Source organism: Paramormyrops kingsleyae, chromosome 13, assembly GCF_048594095.1.
Source record: "Paramormyrops kingsleyae isolate MSU_618 chromosome 13, PKINGS_0.4, whole genome shotgun sequence".
NCBI classification, from domain to species: Eukaryota; Metazoa; Chordata; class Actinopteri; order Osteoglossiformes; family Mormyridae; genus Paramormyrops; species Paramormyrops kingsleyae.
This window is the reverse complement of record NC_132809.1, coordinates 22,042,931-22,059,290: the sequence shown is the minus strand read 5'-3', so window position 1 is coordinate 22,059,290 and position 16,360 is coordinate 22,042,931. Positions and strand designations below refer to the sequence as shown.

At 46.9% G+C, this 16,360-nt stretch overlaps 1 protein-coding gene across 2 annotated transcripts in view; it reads left to right on the top strand.

Annotated features, from left to right (window-relative positions):
- The window catches only part of agbl1 (AGBL carboxypeptidase 1), a 141,089-nt gene that overhangs the window by 17,034 nt on the left and 107,695 nt on the right, over window positions 1-16,360 (top strand). For both annotated transcript variants that reach the window (XM_023815338.2, XM_072698693.1), the window contains 5 exons: window positions 1,385-1,596; window positions 2,443-2,611; window positions 7,520-7,581; window positions 9,686-9,787; window positions 10,433-10,543. In XM_023815338.2, the coding sequence (XP_023671106.2) occupies window positions 1,385-1,596; window positions 2,443-2,611; window positions 7,520-7,581; window positions 9,686-9,787; window positions 10,433-10,543 (656 nt within the window). The remainder of the gene's footprint in view (window positions 1-1,384; window positions 1,597-2,442; window positions 2,612-7,519; window positions 7,582-9,685; window positions 9,788-10,432; window positions 10,544-16,360) is intronic.

Here is a 16,360-nt window from a genome sequence, read left to right as displayed (position 1 = left end):
ACAGTCAAAGTCACTTAAATAACCTTTTGTCCTCATTCTGGTGTTTTATGTGAACATTAAGTAACGTTCCTGACCTGTATCTGCATTTTTTATACATTGTTCTGCTAATATATGATTGGCTGGTTAGATATTCACTTCAACAAGCAGTTGAATGGGTGTGCCTAGTAATGGTGTAATGATTCCAAAAACCAATACTGAAACCACGATAGAAGCGATAGAATATGGTGCTGTGATACCGAAATTGCAATAGAATCTCATGTCATGGATCCAGAAGACAGAACTGCGACCCCCCCCCCCCCTGCCACCCCACTGCCGGTGCAGCCAGTTGAGCTTTCATTACGTTACTAATGTTACCTCAGTCCTCTAATCAGATGATTCTGGACATTGCCAGGACAAGGCTAAAAAATAGAGGGGATAGGCCTTTTCAGCTTTAGGCCCTGTGCTGTGGAACCGCTTACCTTAGAACATCAGATCTGTTCGTAATTTAGAGACTTTCAAGTCCTTACTTAAAAGCCACCTATTTTCCTTGGCTTTTGGTTCGAGTTGAGCCCAGACATCTAAGTGCAGCGTTAATATACCTTATTTTATGTTCATTGTATTTTTGTGTATTCTATAGTCTCTACTGTTCCTTGTTTTATTGCTGGCTAACCTGCGAAGCACTTTGGTCAACTATAGTTGTTTTAAATGTGCTATACAAGTAAAGTTGAAGTTGAAGAAGTTACAAAATCATGAAATTATTAAATCATGAAAATCACAAATTATTATTCTATTTAAATTTTAGGGAAAGCTGTATATTTTGCCAATATTACACATTACACCTATTATTGTCTTCCAATGGTGTGTCATTTGACTATATTAGTCCAATCATGATCGAGTGATCATACCTCTGGTAAAACCTAGGCTAGTTTCTTTAGTTCAAGATGGATATTAGCCCTTTTTAGTGTTCCAAATTGTTGGAAATAAAACCCAGAATTTTTTCTCTTATTCACCCCCCACCCCCCCAAAAATAAACAAAACAAAGAAATACTGAGGTATAAACCGAACTGTTGTTTTGGGGAATTACTAACCCTAGTACCTAATAAAGTGCACTGTGTGTGTATATGTTTGTGTGTGTGTGTGTGTATGTGAATTTAACATAATGGTCAATCCTGGCCTTAATCCACATAACCCTGGAACTGCAGAATCGAGGTTTCTGCCTGTAGTGATAATACAGGATTCTCACTTGAGTAGTGTTGCTTTGAGGCTGTTAGGGTAGTGCAGTGCTTCACTGAAGGACATGACGCCGACCTCAGGAAAGGGCTAAGGCAGCAGAGAGCAGCCTCTATATTGTCTGCATTATTGCAGACCAACCCCATTGATTTCCTTTTATTTTTGTGTACCTCAGAGGCTAACGGCAGGCGGGCGGCTGCAGAGGGCTACGTCTCCGGACTGCTGATGCTCTATGAGGACTGGCACCGCAAGGATGCTCTGGAAAATTCTCACGTGCCCATCCGCAGGGCGCTACTGCACTGCCTGCACCTAGCCACGGGCAGCCGTGCCAGCAGCGCCGCCCTGCTGGGGACTGGGGGCCTCGGCCTGCTTCTCCACACGGTGCAGGTGAGGCCTGACTGTGCTCTCCTTCCCCTACAGATTGATTCACCTAGGAAAGAGGCCACCTGGTAGATTTTGGGTGTTACTGCCTGCAGTGGGACCACTCAGTGGCACCACAGTGAAATGTGTGCTTTAGATAAAAGAAGCCGAGGCATGAGAGGTGATTTCACTTAGGGTGATGAATGAAAGAATGAATGAATGAGCACCTCATTATCCCCATCAGTTTGTTTTTTGTGTCTATGAATCGAACGCTCATGCTAGTAGTCACATAAACGCCAAGGAGCAGGGACTGACCCTGTGTCTCCCTAATCTGCATAACCCCGCAGGCGTGAGGATTAGACAGCTAAGCTGAGGTCCCAAGCCTCACCTCTGCCCTACAGCAAGCTGTGACTGGGGCTCTAGCATAAGCAATGGGTTCAGAGGGCCAGCAAACACTCCTGTACTTATATGTATTACTGGTCACTTCAGGTTTTACCTCAAACTAATGTAATGGGCAGAGTAACGGACCCTGAAAGCTGCTGGTTCAAGGGGCCTGCTGTTGTACCGCTGGGCGCCTTGACTCGTTCCAGCGAACTATCTAGCCGATTAACATTGTACATTGACATTTACTTATTTAGCCGATGTTTTTGTCCAAAACAACACAAAAATGAATCAAATAACACATTTACAAACATATAACTTTAAAGGAGTCAGATAGGCTGCAAGACTGAGCGTCCAGTGAAAGCGTAGAAACAGAAGAGTATCAAAGAGGGGATTTCAGACACAGTAAGGAGAGAAGATGAATGTGTACGGTAAAGCAAGAGCGTCGAGGGCTGCATGCAGCCTGACACAGCACTCTTTTGCTGTTTTAAGTCCTGCGTGAGCTCTGAGGGGGCGTCCTGCCTGGTGGAGCTCACCGTCCAGCTCATGAGGAAGTGTTACCCCCAGACGCCTGTGCCCATCATCTCGGAGCGGAGCGCCTACAGCTTCCCGTTACCAGGCGGCCGTACCCCGGGTTCGGAGGCTGTGCCGGGACACACCGGTGAGGCCGTGCATCCCCCCCCCCCCCCCGCCCCACCCCTGTGTGCTCCAGGAGTGCGACAAGCCTCCCTGTGTGCTGGAGTGAGACAGGCCTCCCTGTGTGCTGGAGTGAGACAGGCCTCCCTGTGTGTGCTCCTAGAGTGAGACAGGCCTCCCTGTGTGCTGGAGTGAGACAGGCCTCCCTGTGTGCTGGAGTGAGACAGGCCTCCCTGTGTGCTGGAGTGAGACAGGCCTCCCTGTGTGTGCTCCTAGAGTGAGACAGGCCTCCCTGTGTGCTGGAGTGAGACAGGCCCCTCCAGAGGTTAAACAGCTGCTTTGGATCAAGTTCCAAGTGACTGTGTATGTGGTAACATTTAAATATTAGTAACAATTTTGTAAAACAAAAAATACTTCCATACATTTTCCAGTTGCTCATGCAAGGACAGTTTTGCGGTAAACTTGGCGCTATTCCCAAGAAGCAGGAGGCCAGAGACACCCAGAGCCCTAATCCTGTGCTTTGTGGGGCACACAGACACACACACACACAGACATACACACACACACACACACACATGCATGCACTGTGGGCGATTCAGAGATACCGGCTAACTGATCTGCATGTCTTTGGGCTGTGGGAGGAAGCTGAATTACGCAGAGGAAACCCACGCAACATGCAGAGAGCACAGAAATCCACACAGAGTGGGGGCGGGACATGAACCCCCCAACCCTGGGGGCTCAAAGTGCCAGTGCTGCACACTGGGCCACTGCGCTGTGCATAAAAATATATATAATTTGAATATACGTTTTTCAAAAAAATAAGAAAAAAGCATGCTTTTCTGTTTATCGCACGGAATACAGGATCGTTTATCCCTAGGGCCAAAGTAATAAATTCTGCAGGGTGAAGGCTCTGTACATTTTTAAGTGACTTCCAAACCCAGGTGCACTGTACGCATGTTCTGCCATGCAGATGAATTTTCCCCATTATGACTGTTGGTTGTGAATGTCTAAGGAGTTTAAAGTGTAGCTAGAAGAAAGTAGCAAGTGGGAACATCGGGGCGGCAATGTAGGACCACGCAGTGATACTGGGATGGTGATGTAGGACCTCGCAGTGATACTGGGACGGTGATGTAAGACCTCGCAGTGATACTGGGACAGTGATGTAGGACCTCGCAGTGATACTGGGACGGTGATGTAGGACCTCGCAGTGATACTGGGACGGTGATGTAGGACCTCGCAGTGATACTGGGACGGTGATGTAGGACCTCGCAGTGATACTGGGACGGTGATGTAGGACCTCGCAGTGATACTGGGACGGTGATGTAGGACCTCGCAGTGATACTGGGACGGTGATGTAGGACCTGGTTGTGAATGTCTAAGGAGTTTAAAGTGTAGCTAGAAGAAAGTAGCAAGTGGGAACATCGGGGCGGCAATGTAGGACCTCGCAGTGATACTGGGACGGTGATGTAGGACCTCGCAGTGATACTGGGACGGTGATGTAGGACCTCGCAGTGATACTGGGACGGTGATGTAGGACCTCGCAGTGATACTGGGACGGTGATGTAGGACCTCGCAGTGATACTGGGACGGTGATGTAGGACCTCGCAGTGATACTGGGATGGTGATGTAGGACCTCACAGTGATACTGGGATGGTGATGTAGGACCTCGCAGTGATACTGAGGACGGTGATGTAGGATCTTGCGGTGATAATGGGGACGGTGATGTAGGATCTTGCGGTGATACTGGGGACGGTGATGTAGGATCTTGTGGTGATACTGGGATGGTGATGTAGGACCTCGCGGTGATACTGGAACAGTGGTGAAGGACCTTGCGGTGAAAATGGGATAGCAATGTAGGAACTCGCAAATACACTGGGACTGGGATGTAAGACCTCACAGTGATACTGGGACTGGGAAGCATCACCTCGTGGTGATACTGGGATTGTGGTGAAGGACCTTGCGATTATACTGGGTCTGGGATGTAGGACCTCATGGTGATACTGGGACGGCAATGTAGGACCTTGCGGTGATACTGGGGCTGGGATGTAGGAACTTGCGTTGATACTGGGACAGCAATGTAGGACTTTGCAATGATACTCGGACAGTGATGTAGGACCTTGTGGTGATACTGGAATGGTGGTGAAGGACCTCGTGGTGATACTGGGACGGTGATGTAGGATCTTGTGGTGATACTGGGATGGTGATGAAGGACCTCATGGTGATACTGGGACGATGATGTAGGACCGACAGATCTTCTGTGGAGACGCACAGAGTCTGTGTTACTCTGGCAACCCAGGCAGGTGACACTGCACTGTGAGTCTGGCTGTCACACACCTAGCTCACCCCTCCCTCCGTTAGATGCCCCCCCCCCCAGGTCCTCCTGCATCCCTCCTGAACAGCTGGCCAGTTTTCTCTCTTTCTCAGAAACGTAACTATAAACATTTGAACACTCCTGTGTGCTGCATATCCTCTGGATGTTTCGTACAGAGCACATTTTGTAAAGAACACGTTTAATGACATGTTGTTATCGTTTGTCCCCCCCGTATATGAAAATGCCTGGCAGTCAAGCTATTTAAAGCCGTAATCGAACAGAGGTACTGCTTTGTATTCCGTTGGCGCTAAATAACCCTCTGTGCGAATCGATACTGCAAACACGGGAAATGTACAGCTGTCACGTTTAATGTTAAGGTGACTAAATAACGATTCCGGGATCCCCGTGAGTGCCACGGCCCCCAGGCTGGCTGCGAAAAGAGGCGGGAATAAGGCAGCAGTCACCGCACCTCTTGTGGGGACCCTTTGACCGGCGCCTTTAATCTTCAACAAGGGATTGGGCTCCTTAACAACCCTGCTAACTGCTAATAGCATCAGGTGTTGCATGGGCTCTGCGGTAATGGCTCTTGGGATTGAAGCCCCTGTCTGTGGCCCCCGCCTGACAGGAAACTTGCTGCTCCTCGCTATACCTGGCTGTCTGACACCATCTCCTTTCCTTTATTGTTTACTTTCTTGTACCCCCCCCCCCCAACCGAAGACCCCCCCCCCCCCTTATAAATGTCATGTCATCCTCTGCTCAGAGTTCTGAGAGCCGCCATGTTTCCATGGTTGGACGGGCGGGGGGGCAGCATCTGGAGAAAGAGTCCAGCAAAGGTTCCCAAACCCTGTCACAGCATGTGAGATGCTACCGTGTCGATCAGCCCGCTCTGATTCGCTGTGGCCTGGGCTACCGTGTCGATCAGCCCGCTCTGATTCGCTGTGGCCTGGGCTACCGTGTCGATCAGCCCGCTCTGATTCGCTGTGGCCTGGGCTACCGTGTCGATCAGCCCGCTCTGATTCGCTGTGACCTGGGCTACCGTGTGGGTCAGCCCGCTCTGATTCGCTGTGGCCTGGGCTACCGTGTGGGTTAGCCCGCTCTGATTCGCTGTGGCCTGGGTTACCGTGTCGATCAGCCCGCTCTGATTCGCTGTGGCCTGATCTACTGTATCGATCAGCCCGCTCTGATTCGCTTCTGCAGTTGGCGGTGGGCCAGTTTCTGCGGCTCTCTCCAAAAGCACAATCACAGGTTGAATGAAGTCGTCCATTTTGCAGATGAAAGACTTTTTCGGCAGATTACACAGTAACAGAGTTTTTCAAAGTCTGTCAATTCACATGGCAGGTGTGATTACATAATTACACACCAATTATTAACAAAAGTTAAACTCAAATTGTTACACTTATGCCCATTTATAAAACTGAGTATTTGCGTAATTAGTTGACAGTCGTCAAATTGCAGTCTTATTCCTTTTGGATTTTACAATTGTCGAATTCTAGGCAGCCATGTCCCTTTGTCAGGGGAATTTGACTGGCAGTTCGCTGAATTGACTGGCTTGTTGAGGCTATATGTCGAGTCAGAGCCCGTGCTTTGACTCTTCACTGGCCTTCTGTGAGGTGTGGGCTCGCTTTGTAAAGTCCACAGTAAAATCCTTTCAAAAACCACTGCTAATAAATCGCAGCCCTCTGAAACAGCTGGTGTGTTTCCAGAAGACGCGGAGCAGACCACAGCCCCGGCGCCGGCGAATGGCCTTTGTAGTTTTTTTTCTGTTTCTGCTCTTCAGTTTTCCCTGAAACCAGCAAGGAACCGACCGCCAGCAATGGGAGGGACCTCAGATGGCTATAAGAATGGTAGATATCTTTTTCTATGTACATGGTTTAAAAAAAATGAAGACTCCAGACTGAAATTGATGTCTTAATAAAAAGTGCCCAGGGATCAAATGAAATGGTCTTGCCTGGGCCTGAGCATATGGAAATGTTTTTCCGCTCCATTTTGCTCCTCGGTAACCGTAGCGACACCCACCTTAACCTCATTTTGCTCAGGTGACCCAGGTTTAGATTAGGTGAGTGTCAATGAAAACCACTAAAGTTGCATGCGAAGATTAAAGTAAGCGGGAAAGGGCGCAGAGCCCTGGCGAACGGCGGTTAGCTCAGGGTTTGGCGTTCAGGAGCCATTCGAGAACCTCCAGCTCCCACCCGGCTGTGCTGAAGCTCTATCTGCTCTAGCTGTTAATCCCTGACAATCAGAATGAGACTCTGAATGAATGACTCATTTATGAAGCCCAGGCTTTAGCAGGTGGCACTGTGGCTCAGTGGGTAGCATCTCACCAGGGCCGTTCCTGAATGCCGTTCCTGCTCTCTGCGTGTGGAGTTTGCATGTTCTTCCCCTTTTAAGTGGGTTTCCTCCAGGCCATTTTGGGTTTGTCTCACAGTCCGAAAAGAAGAGACAGGTGGACCTGTTTCTCTAAGCTTTCCACTGTGCATGAGTGTGTGTGTCTGTGTGTGTGACAGACCGACATCCTGCCCTGTGCTCCCTGTGTCCTGTGCTGTGATGTTACGGAAAATGCATGATAAATGTTTTAATAAAGTATCGCAGAACGTTATCAGTCATGGGTTCTCTCCCTTGAAGATGAAATATTGGAGGAAGACAGTGAGGATGACACTGAAAACTGTTCCAGCCATGACAACTACGTAAGTTATGGGAGATTTGGTTGAGGGCAGAAGGGCGACCATTTTGCATGCTGTTGGGAACGATTTCCCTGTAAATCTCCACTAAACGTGGGAAAAGTGACGCCATCTGACTCATGTTAGTTGATTGCTGACAGTGAAGGGGGCAGAGCTTTCTCTCGTGGCCATCCACTCCTGTTTCCACATTGGCCCTTCATAATTACCCTCCTCCACATGCAGAGTGTGAAACCCACAGTGCATTTCACTTTCTGTCAAGAACGCCTCCATTTAAGGGTCTCACCCTTGCCTATAGCAGCCCGACGCCGCCCCCTGCTGGATGAGCACGGCTGTCTTTGGACCGGAGTGATGTGAGGTGGGCGGTGTGGACAGAAACTGCAGAGTGAAACAGAATGCTGGGGTGGGGGGGCTGCAGTGCAGCTGCTTTGGCAGGAAGTGACCAACAGAATGCTGGGGTGGGGGGGGCTGCAGTGCAGGAAGTGACCAACAGAATGCTGGGGTGGGGGGGCTGCAGTGCAGCTGCTTTGGCAGGAAGTGACCAACAGAATGCTGGGGTGGGGGGGGCTGCAGTGCAGGAAGTGACCAACAGAATGCTGGGGTGGGGGGGCTGCAGTGCAGCTGCTTTGGCAGGAAGTGACCAACACAATGCTGGGGTGGGGGGGCTGCAGTGCAGCTGCTTTGGCAGGAAGTGACCAACACAATGCTGGGGTGGGGGGGCTGCAGTGCAGCTGCTTTGGCAGGAAGTGACCAACAGAATGCTGGGGTGGGGGGGGCTGCAGTGCAGCTGCTTTGGCAGGAAGTGACCAACAGAATGCTGGGGTGGGGGGGGGGCTGCAGTGCAGCTGCTTTGGCAGGAAGTGACCAACAGAATGCTGGGGTGGGGGGGCTGCAGTGCAGCTGCTTTGGCAGGAAGTGACCAACAGAATGCTGGGGTGGGGGGGCTGCAGTGCAGCTGCTTTGGCAGGAAGTGACCAACAGAATGCTGGGGTGGGGGGGCTGCAGTGCAGCTGCTTTGGCAGGAAGTGACCAACAGAATGCTGGGGTGGGGGGGCTGCAGTGCAGCTGCTTTGGCAGGAAGTGACCAACAGAATGCTGGGGTGGGGGGGCTGCAGTGCAGCTGCTTTGGCAGGAAGTGACCAACAGAATGCTGGGGTGGGGGGGCTGCAGTGCAGCTGCTTTGGCAGGAAGTGACCAACACAATGCTGGGGTGGGGGGGCTGCAGTGCAGCTGCTTTAGCAGGAAGTGACCAAGAGAATGCTGGGGTCACATACCCATCCATTTCCTGCAACCGCTTATCCTATTCAGGGTAACAGGGGGTCTGGAGCCTATGGGTGCAAGGAAGGGAACAACCCAGGATGGGGCACCAACCCATCACAGGGCACAATCACACACCTTTGGGCAATTTTCTAACTCCAATTAGCCTCAGCATGATTTTGGACCGTGGAAGGAAACTGGAGGAGAACATGCAGACTCCACACACACGGAACCAGGCAGAAACTTGAACCCTGGTCCCAGAGGTGTGAGGCAACATATAAATTGATTAATTACTGTATAATCACAACAAGAATGTAGTAACACTGTCAGTTGCCAAAAGACCAGTTTACAGGTTTAGATAAATCCATATAAAACCTTACATATATTATATGTTGTTGTATGTTAATTGAATGTGACAACAGCAGTACATGAACCCCACTGTTGTTTTTTCACGCTTGGATTAAAATGTCACCTTAAGTGATTAATCACACTTGCTTTCAATAGTAGTTTTAATGTCCGTCATGGGTTTACAGCGGTAGCCTTTGTAAATGTGCACATTAGGGTAGTTAAGGTAAGCGTTGTGTTTTATTTATGTTCCTGGATGGTTGCTGAGATATGACATGCCCCCTGCTAAAGCCTCTTTTCACTGGGGGGGGGGGGGGGCACCCTTTGTCCTGTGCATCCCGCCGTGTCTGGAGCTAGAGGGCGCTGTTGTTCTCACAGTGGTGCACATGTTGGTGCCTTTTGCAGGGAAGCTGGCCACGCATCTATCACACTGGCTAGTTGATACATTGAGCTTCCCACACCAGCCTTTTGTAATATTTTATTTTCTCTATTTTTCTATTTCCTTCTTCAGAAATTATTAAGGAGGGCATTGGTGCTCATCCTCGCTGGGGACCCCTCCAACGGTCAGATAAATAAGGACGGAGCAGGAGGCTCAGACTGGCGTGGCAAACTGGTGAGTAGTGGAAGGGCGGCTGTCCTCACTGTGCCGTCCCAGTACGTCCTGCTGGTTAGCATCGGCCAAACCCTCTGTCACCCCCCGAAACTAGCTGTCCATTGTACTCCCCCCCCCCCGATCCTGCTCGACTACCCCAACCTGGTGCTCAGCAGCTTGAGAGACCACATTATAATCGGTGGCTGAAACTCCAAGTCAGGTGTCTTGAATCATTCTTAATTAATAATAATTATTATTTTAATAAAGCAGCAAAAGAATTGCGGCTGAGTAACAACCAACAAACCCGCAGATCTTGTGGACCATGGTCAGACAGCACCTACTCTGTTCACAGAAGATGTTGTGTTTTTTTATGCTTTGCTAAGTGGATTAAAGGAAGAAAATATCTATTAAAAATTCAATCAAATGAAATATTGAAATATTTTTCAGTGTCGTGTGTCATGGTTACTAGTGATTTTGCCCTTAATTGTTTTTAATTAATTTGAGACAGTCTGTATCAGTGGCAAATTAAGCTGGAGCCTCTAGGAATGCCTGCTAATATGAGCATGGGTCCTGCTGTTCATACAGCCTGTCCTACAGAAAGCCTGACTGAAATTCTCCCGTCGATTTGCTGACTCTTTCTTATGGTATTTCTGCTTACTGAACCAGGACCTGGAGACAGACCTGGACAGGCTGCGAATGCGACCAGAGCCCCACAGAGCCCGGGACCAGCTGGGTCAGTACATCAGGCTGTGTCCGGAGCTCCATCATGACTTCCAGGTGGGCCCCCCCCCCTCTGAATTGGGGGTGGGGCATGCTCAAGGTCGCCCCCTAGGGTTGGTGGTGATTTTAGTGGGGGAGGTTGTGGTGTCGGTTGTTTATGTGCCTTTAGTGTTAGTCACACTGTGGAGTTCAGGCTGTGTATCTGCTTGCCTGTGGCCGTAAATGGGATGGAAAACTAGTTCAGTGACAGGATGTGCAGTGTAGGTCACAACCTTACAGATCGATGAGTTGGCTGACTAATACAGTGTTTCCTTCCTCTAAGTGTAATGATGAAGGTTATTAGAAACACTGTATACACACGCGGTGTGACTCATTATGACGCATTAACCGCTGCCTGCAGTGGCAGTAATGACACTCATCTGAGTGAGTGGATGACTGTAGAAGCATATCGATGGATGACTATAGGTTGCTGGTGCAATTCCAGCCCGAGCGAGAGCAGATTTTACAATTTACACAAAGCCACTGGCTCACCAGAGAGACCGTGCACATTTGGTGCGGCCTGGTCAGCTCTCGTCTGGCTCTGCGGGTTACAATTCTAGACCAGAACCAGTGACCAGAAGGTCACTGGTTCAAATCACACAGCTGGCAGAGTAATACAGTTGTTGGGTTCCTGTACACAGCCCTTACCATCAGCTCCAGGGCTGCTGACTGTGTACGTTTCCCAAGCAGCAACAGAAGTTAGTATTAATGATACATCATACTCTGCTAGTTCAAAGTAACTAATATCTGAAGTATGACTATTTTCCAAAACCGTAGTACTTTGTTAGTATCGCAGTAGTTTGAACCAGCATAGTTCCCAGTGGTGTTTGGTCTGACTTTCACAGCGGGAAGCGTGCACAAACTCACAAACCATGACGTTTGACATTTAAGGGCTTGTATCCAAGCAGCAGTGTGTGTTTTTTTTAATTTTATCTTTGTCATATGGCAACGAAAGTGATTAAGAAGTGATTATTTTAGCCATTAATTTGGCTGTGCTTTATGTGCTTTCCCAAGGTTTTTCTGTGTGTATACTGTGTATTTAATATTGTGTGTACATGAGGAAGGAATGAAACATCTTTGCAGCATCGTCATGGTGACGCGCGTGTGTGTAATAGTCATATCACATTTGTCGGCACTGAGCTCGTGACGGGCGCCATCTCACTAGACACACTTCAGTGTTTGACATGTCCTATTTGGCAATAGTTTATGCCAAATAGGTAACTTCATCTCCTTTTTGTTTTTTTTAAATATTGCAATATTACTCAATGTGATATTGTGATGTTATAATTGCGCTGCCCTAAATATATATTTATATATGTAATTAATTCTACCATATAGCACAAAGTGGTAAACAACATCCACTCCTATCATACCATACTCATGAACAGAGAAGTACATAAAAAGTACTCTTACACCTACATTTTCAAAGGTCTTGTCATTATTTATGTTTGTATAGCAAGATTATTTTTATATTTTCACCTTACTTACATGTTGACTACCCTCCTTCAACTGCATTTTCCGCCATCGATGACATAATCAGCCGGAATTAAATTTCTACCTACAGCTTGAGATCTGTAATTCGAGCTATAGAACTTAACTACTGTATAAACATGCAGTTTCTGTGCTGGGACTGTCTGGGTCCTGGGTCCCAACCGCAGGGCTTTTTGAAAAGACAATAATTGAGGCTTTCACATGTGATGAAATGCTGGGTCTCGTTCATGCTGCTAAGTCTGCCCTCGGTCCCGACTGAAAGTTTAGCCCATAAGGTCAGCGTGCCACATGTGCATGAACATCAGTCTGGTACCATTCTCCTTTAAGCAGGAATCAGGGCAAATGGGAGTAAATGTTTTTCTGTTGAAATCATCATATTTATGTTCCTTTTTTGTATCTTCATCTATTTTATAACCACCTATCCAGTACAGTTATTGTAGGTAACACTCTTGGCAGGATGCATTTACTTGGTCCAGGTTTTTTTCCTATTTGGTACAAGTGACAGTCAGCAAGCATCATTGCAGCAAATGGGGTTAAGGTGAAGATGATTACTCTACTGGTCGTACAACTGTCTAGACCTTTAACCCCAACAATGTGGGCAATACAGAGACACCAGCCCGCCGAACTGAATGTGTTTGGGTAATATGGTGCGACCATTCAGAGCTGGGGGGGAGTTTGAACCCCCAGCTCAGGAAGCTTGTGGTCACAGTACCACTTTTATTTTTTGCTGGTACTGCTTTAAAATGCAAAGAGAATAAAAATAAATATGCAAGAAAGTAGGATTTTAATTTAGTAATGTAATTTATAGGATTGTTTTCCTGGTACTGATAAAATACCTGTTTAATCTGCTGTCTCCATTTATTTAATTATTCAAGACATGAAACGCAAAGTGCCTTGTATCTGTTAGCATCCGGTAGGTTGTTTTGGTCTCTCTGGGATGTTGCCTCCTTTTATGTGGGAGCTGTTGTAAAAGGTTTTATTTGATGAAACGGTGATGCCTTTTTAATCTTTTAAAGAAGTCTGTATTTAAACATGCAGGTGTTTTATTAGGCAACTCTTGCAAACCACTAGATGAGAATTTGTGTGTTTCACTTTGAGCGTCATCCAGTCAAATACACTCTGGTACTTGGTTGTTGTCTATTGTATATTAAGGCAATATCTTTAGTATAATGTATCTGAATTCTACTAGCAAAGCACAAAAGTATCCTTTTAATTGGTTGCTTCTGCTCCTGATGAGAGCTGCCTGAAGTAGCCATCTTCAATTCTCATTTAAAAAAAAAAACTCGCCCTTGTCACATTTTGGGGGGGGGCACCGGGGGTGCCAGGCCAGATTCCACGGTGTCCTCTGAGAAGCCCCTTTAATTGTCCTCTTGATTGGGGCTCTCCAGTAGAGAACATGGGCTCCCCTCCTGCGTGACCTTCACACTTAATTAACAAAATGGTAATGGGGTCACTTTGGAGGGATGTGATGGATTTTAAAATAAAGGATATAATACAGCCAAGTATCAATGCAGACCTAGTTTCTGACATGTTATGCTATTTGCTCTGGATTTGCTAATTAAATAAGACCTTCAGATTAATTCCTTCTTTCACTAATGCTATTTTTTTTCCTTTTTTTTAACCTCTCAGGTGGTTGACTTTGGAGATAATATTAATGGTATAAAATATCTCCTGATCCATGGAAATAAAAATGTGATATTGCATTTGCCAGAGGTATAATGTTCACTATTCGTTGAAAGTAGAAAACGTGCACAGAACATGTAGAATGGTTAATACACTTTATACTGGCAAATGGCTAATAATACACATTCACTGCAGTTTACTCAAAATCATACATTCATGTGATGAATGTTAATGTCTGACTCTGCTCTGCTATGCTCTGCACTGCCTACGTTATTGTGTACATTGTGCGATCAAGACCAGCGTTTGTCTTAAGATGCAGTGAAGATTTCCTTTATTTATGAGCAGGTAGGCTGTAACTGGGAGTGTTCTTCTTCACTGCATTCCAATGCAGCTCCTTTGGATGCATTCACCTTCGTGTGTCAGATCTGAAATTGGGAGGCGACAGTCCCAGGTGGGAACGTGGCAGAAGGTGCATGTGTTTCTTCATGGATGTTTTCCCTGTAAACATTTTCAGTGAAGTGCTTTGTACCATAAAGTCATTGATCACACATACAGGTACTGATCTGTAATGTGGAAACAAATGCTATTAACCAGGCTTAATGTGTGGGTATTTTATATAACCTCTGTTTTTTTTTTTTTTTTGATTTGTAAACAATTCATTGAATTTCTTCGGGTATATATTGTAGTGTCGGGCAGACAGAGGCACCACGAGAGCAGCGAAGGATGAGGAGACTTGCTTGCCGGGAAGAACACACTCTTTTATTATAGTCCTTATAAGGACTATAGCAGACACCCAACGAGCACCGAACCCAACACAATAGCAGAAACACAAAGAGGTCAGACGCCAAACTGTAAGGTACTGTGGGAGATTTATACAAAGCTAAGGATCGGACAGGGTTCACATAAGACATGGGCTAACACACATGCCACAATCGGGAACACAAGTGTTAACCATAAGTATAACAACAACAGAACAGGGGCTATTTACAATGACATACAGGGCTATATACACGGCCCGTGAGCATGCTGGGATACGCAGATCTCACCGGCGCTAGAATATTTTTTGAAGAATATAGGAAGAGAATTTACAGAAGAATTTAGAAAGATTCTGAAGGATCCTGTTGTTTGTTTGGTGTGTAAGGTCATAAAATGTAGCCTCATCCTGTCAGGACTGGATGTCCTGCTGGCATGATTCCAGCAGTGTGGTGTAGGAGCTTACAAAGAACACTGGAACAATGCTGAGGGATCTAAAGGCTCCTTTCACCTCATGGATCAGTGACCATGAATCCATTAGGAGGGCAATACTGGGGAGAAATGGGAAAGTTGGAAGAGTGCCAATGACTTCACATTGAATGATCAAGTTGGCCAGAAACCTGCATGAACCTCAAGAGTTCTGGAATATTCTATAGCCAGAAAGGTCAAAAGTGCAGCTACCAAAGTCACAAGATGAATTTACCTTAATAATAAAATATCTACGAACTATAAGGAACAGGCATTTGCTTCTGCAAAAGGGTGTAATTCTCTTGCATATCAAAGACTGTGAAACTACAGCACGTGAAAGGGAGCATGCAGGATATTTCCTCTATGAAGTAGTTACAGTCCCCTGTAGACTGTAGGAGCTCATGAAGACAGAGCCTGCTAGGTGTGGCCGGGGTTCGGATCCTCTGTTAGCATTCCAGGGAGCACAAGCGGTCTCTGATTGTGTGGAGTCAGCACCCTTTCTGTTATGGAACATGATGTAATGCTGACCTAGCACTCTGTAATGTAATCCAGGCTGTCCCCATATGTAAAATTAAGTTAATTGCAATCAATGAAGAATCAATTGTACACATTTGTGTCTGTTTTAAACGGGGCCGCCTGGTCTGCAGCAGCAGATTCGTGTCAGATTACAACCGCAGAGTGAAAGCAAGGCAGTCACTTAACCCAGTCTGTTTTAGGTTAATCTAATTACCTAGTTGGTTAGCAAAAGCTTTTATCTGTGGTGACGTCTGTGGTTTGGAAGTTACACATTTAGGGTGCTGGACTTTAATGCAGCTGTCAGGAGACCCAGACCAGAAAATGGTTTCTTAACTTCATCACCCCCTTCTGATGGCTGGGTCATTGTTAGGTCAGAATTTCTGAACCCAGACCTCGGGGTCCCCCGAGACGATCCCTCGAAGCTCCCTGCCAGACAGTCCACATTTTTGCTCCAATGTGGACTATCTGGGGGTCCCCAAGGACCAGGTTGACAAACACTGTGTTAGGTCATTAATTTATGTTCCTGTTCTGCTACCCTTCAGCATTTTGTAGGAGCAGAGATGGAGCTGCAGTTGGGAGTGTACCCCCCAAGCCATCGCTGACCATCTGCAGCTAGCAGAGTGTTATTATTAGATACCAGTATTGACTCTTGGCGATCAAATGGACGGCATTCCTCCAGTACGTCTTCTGTCTTCTGTCCAGGTCCTCAGGCTTCCCAAAGGCATCTTCATTGTTGTACGATTGAGCCCATCCATCTTGTTGCTGGTCCTCTTTCACTCTCAACTTCATGGTTTTTCCAATGCACTGGGTATTTGCTTCAATCTGGTCATTTCTGCTTCAAGTGAGAAGGGTTTACAGTCCCAGCATTCAGATAATTTATTTATTTGGGATCTTTATGAAGGCCAGAAAGCACTTAACATAACTAGGTGTTTCATTTCCTTTGCATCATAATCTTTCGGGAAGGGACAGATTGTCATAATACCT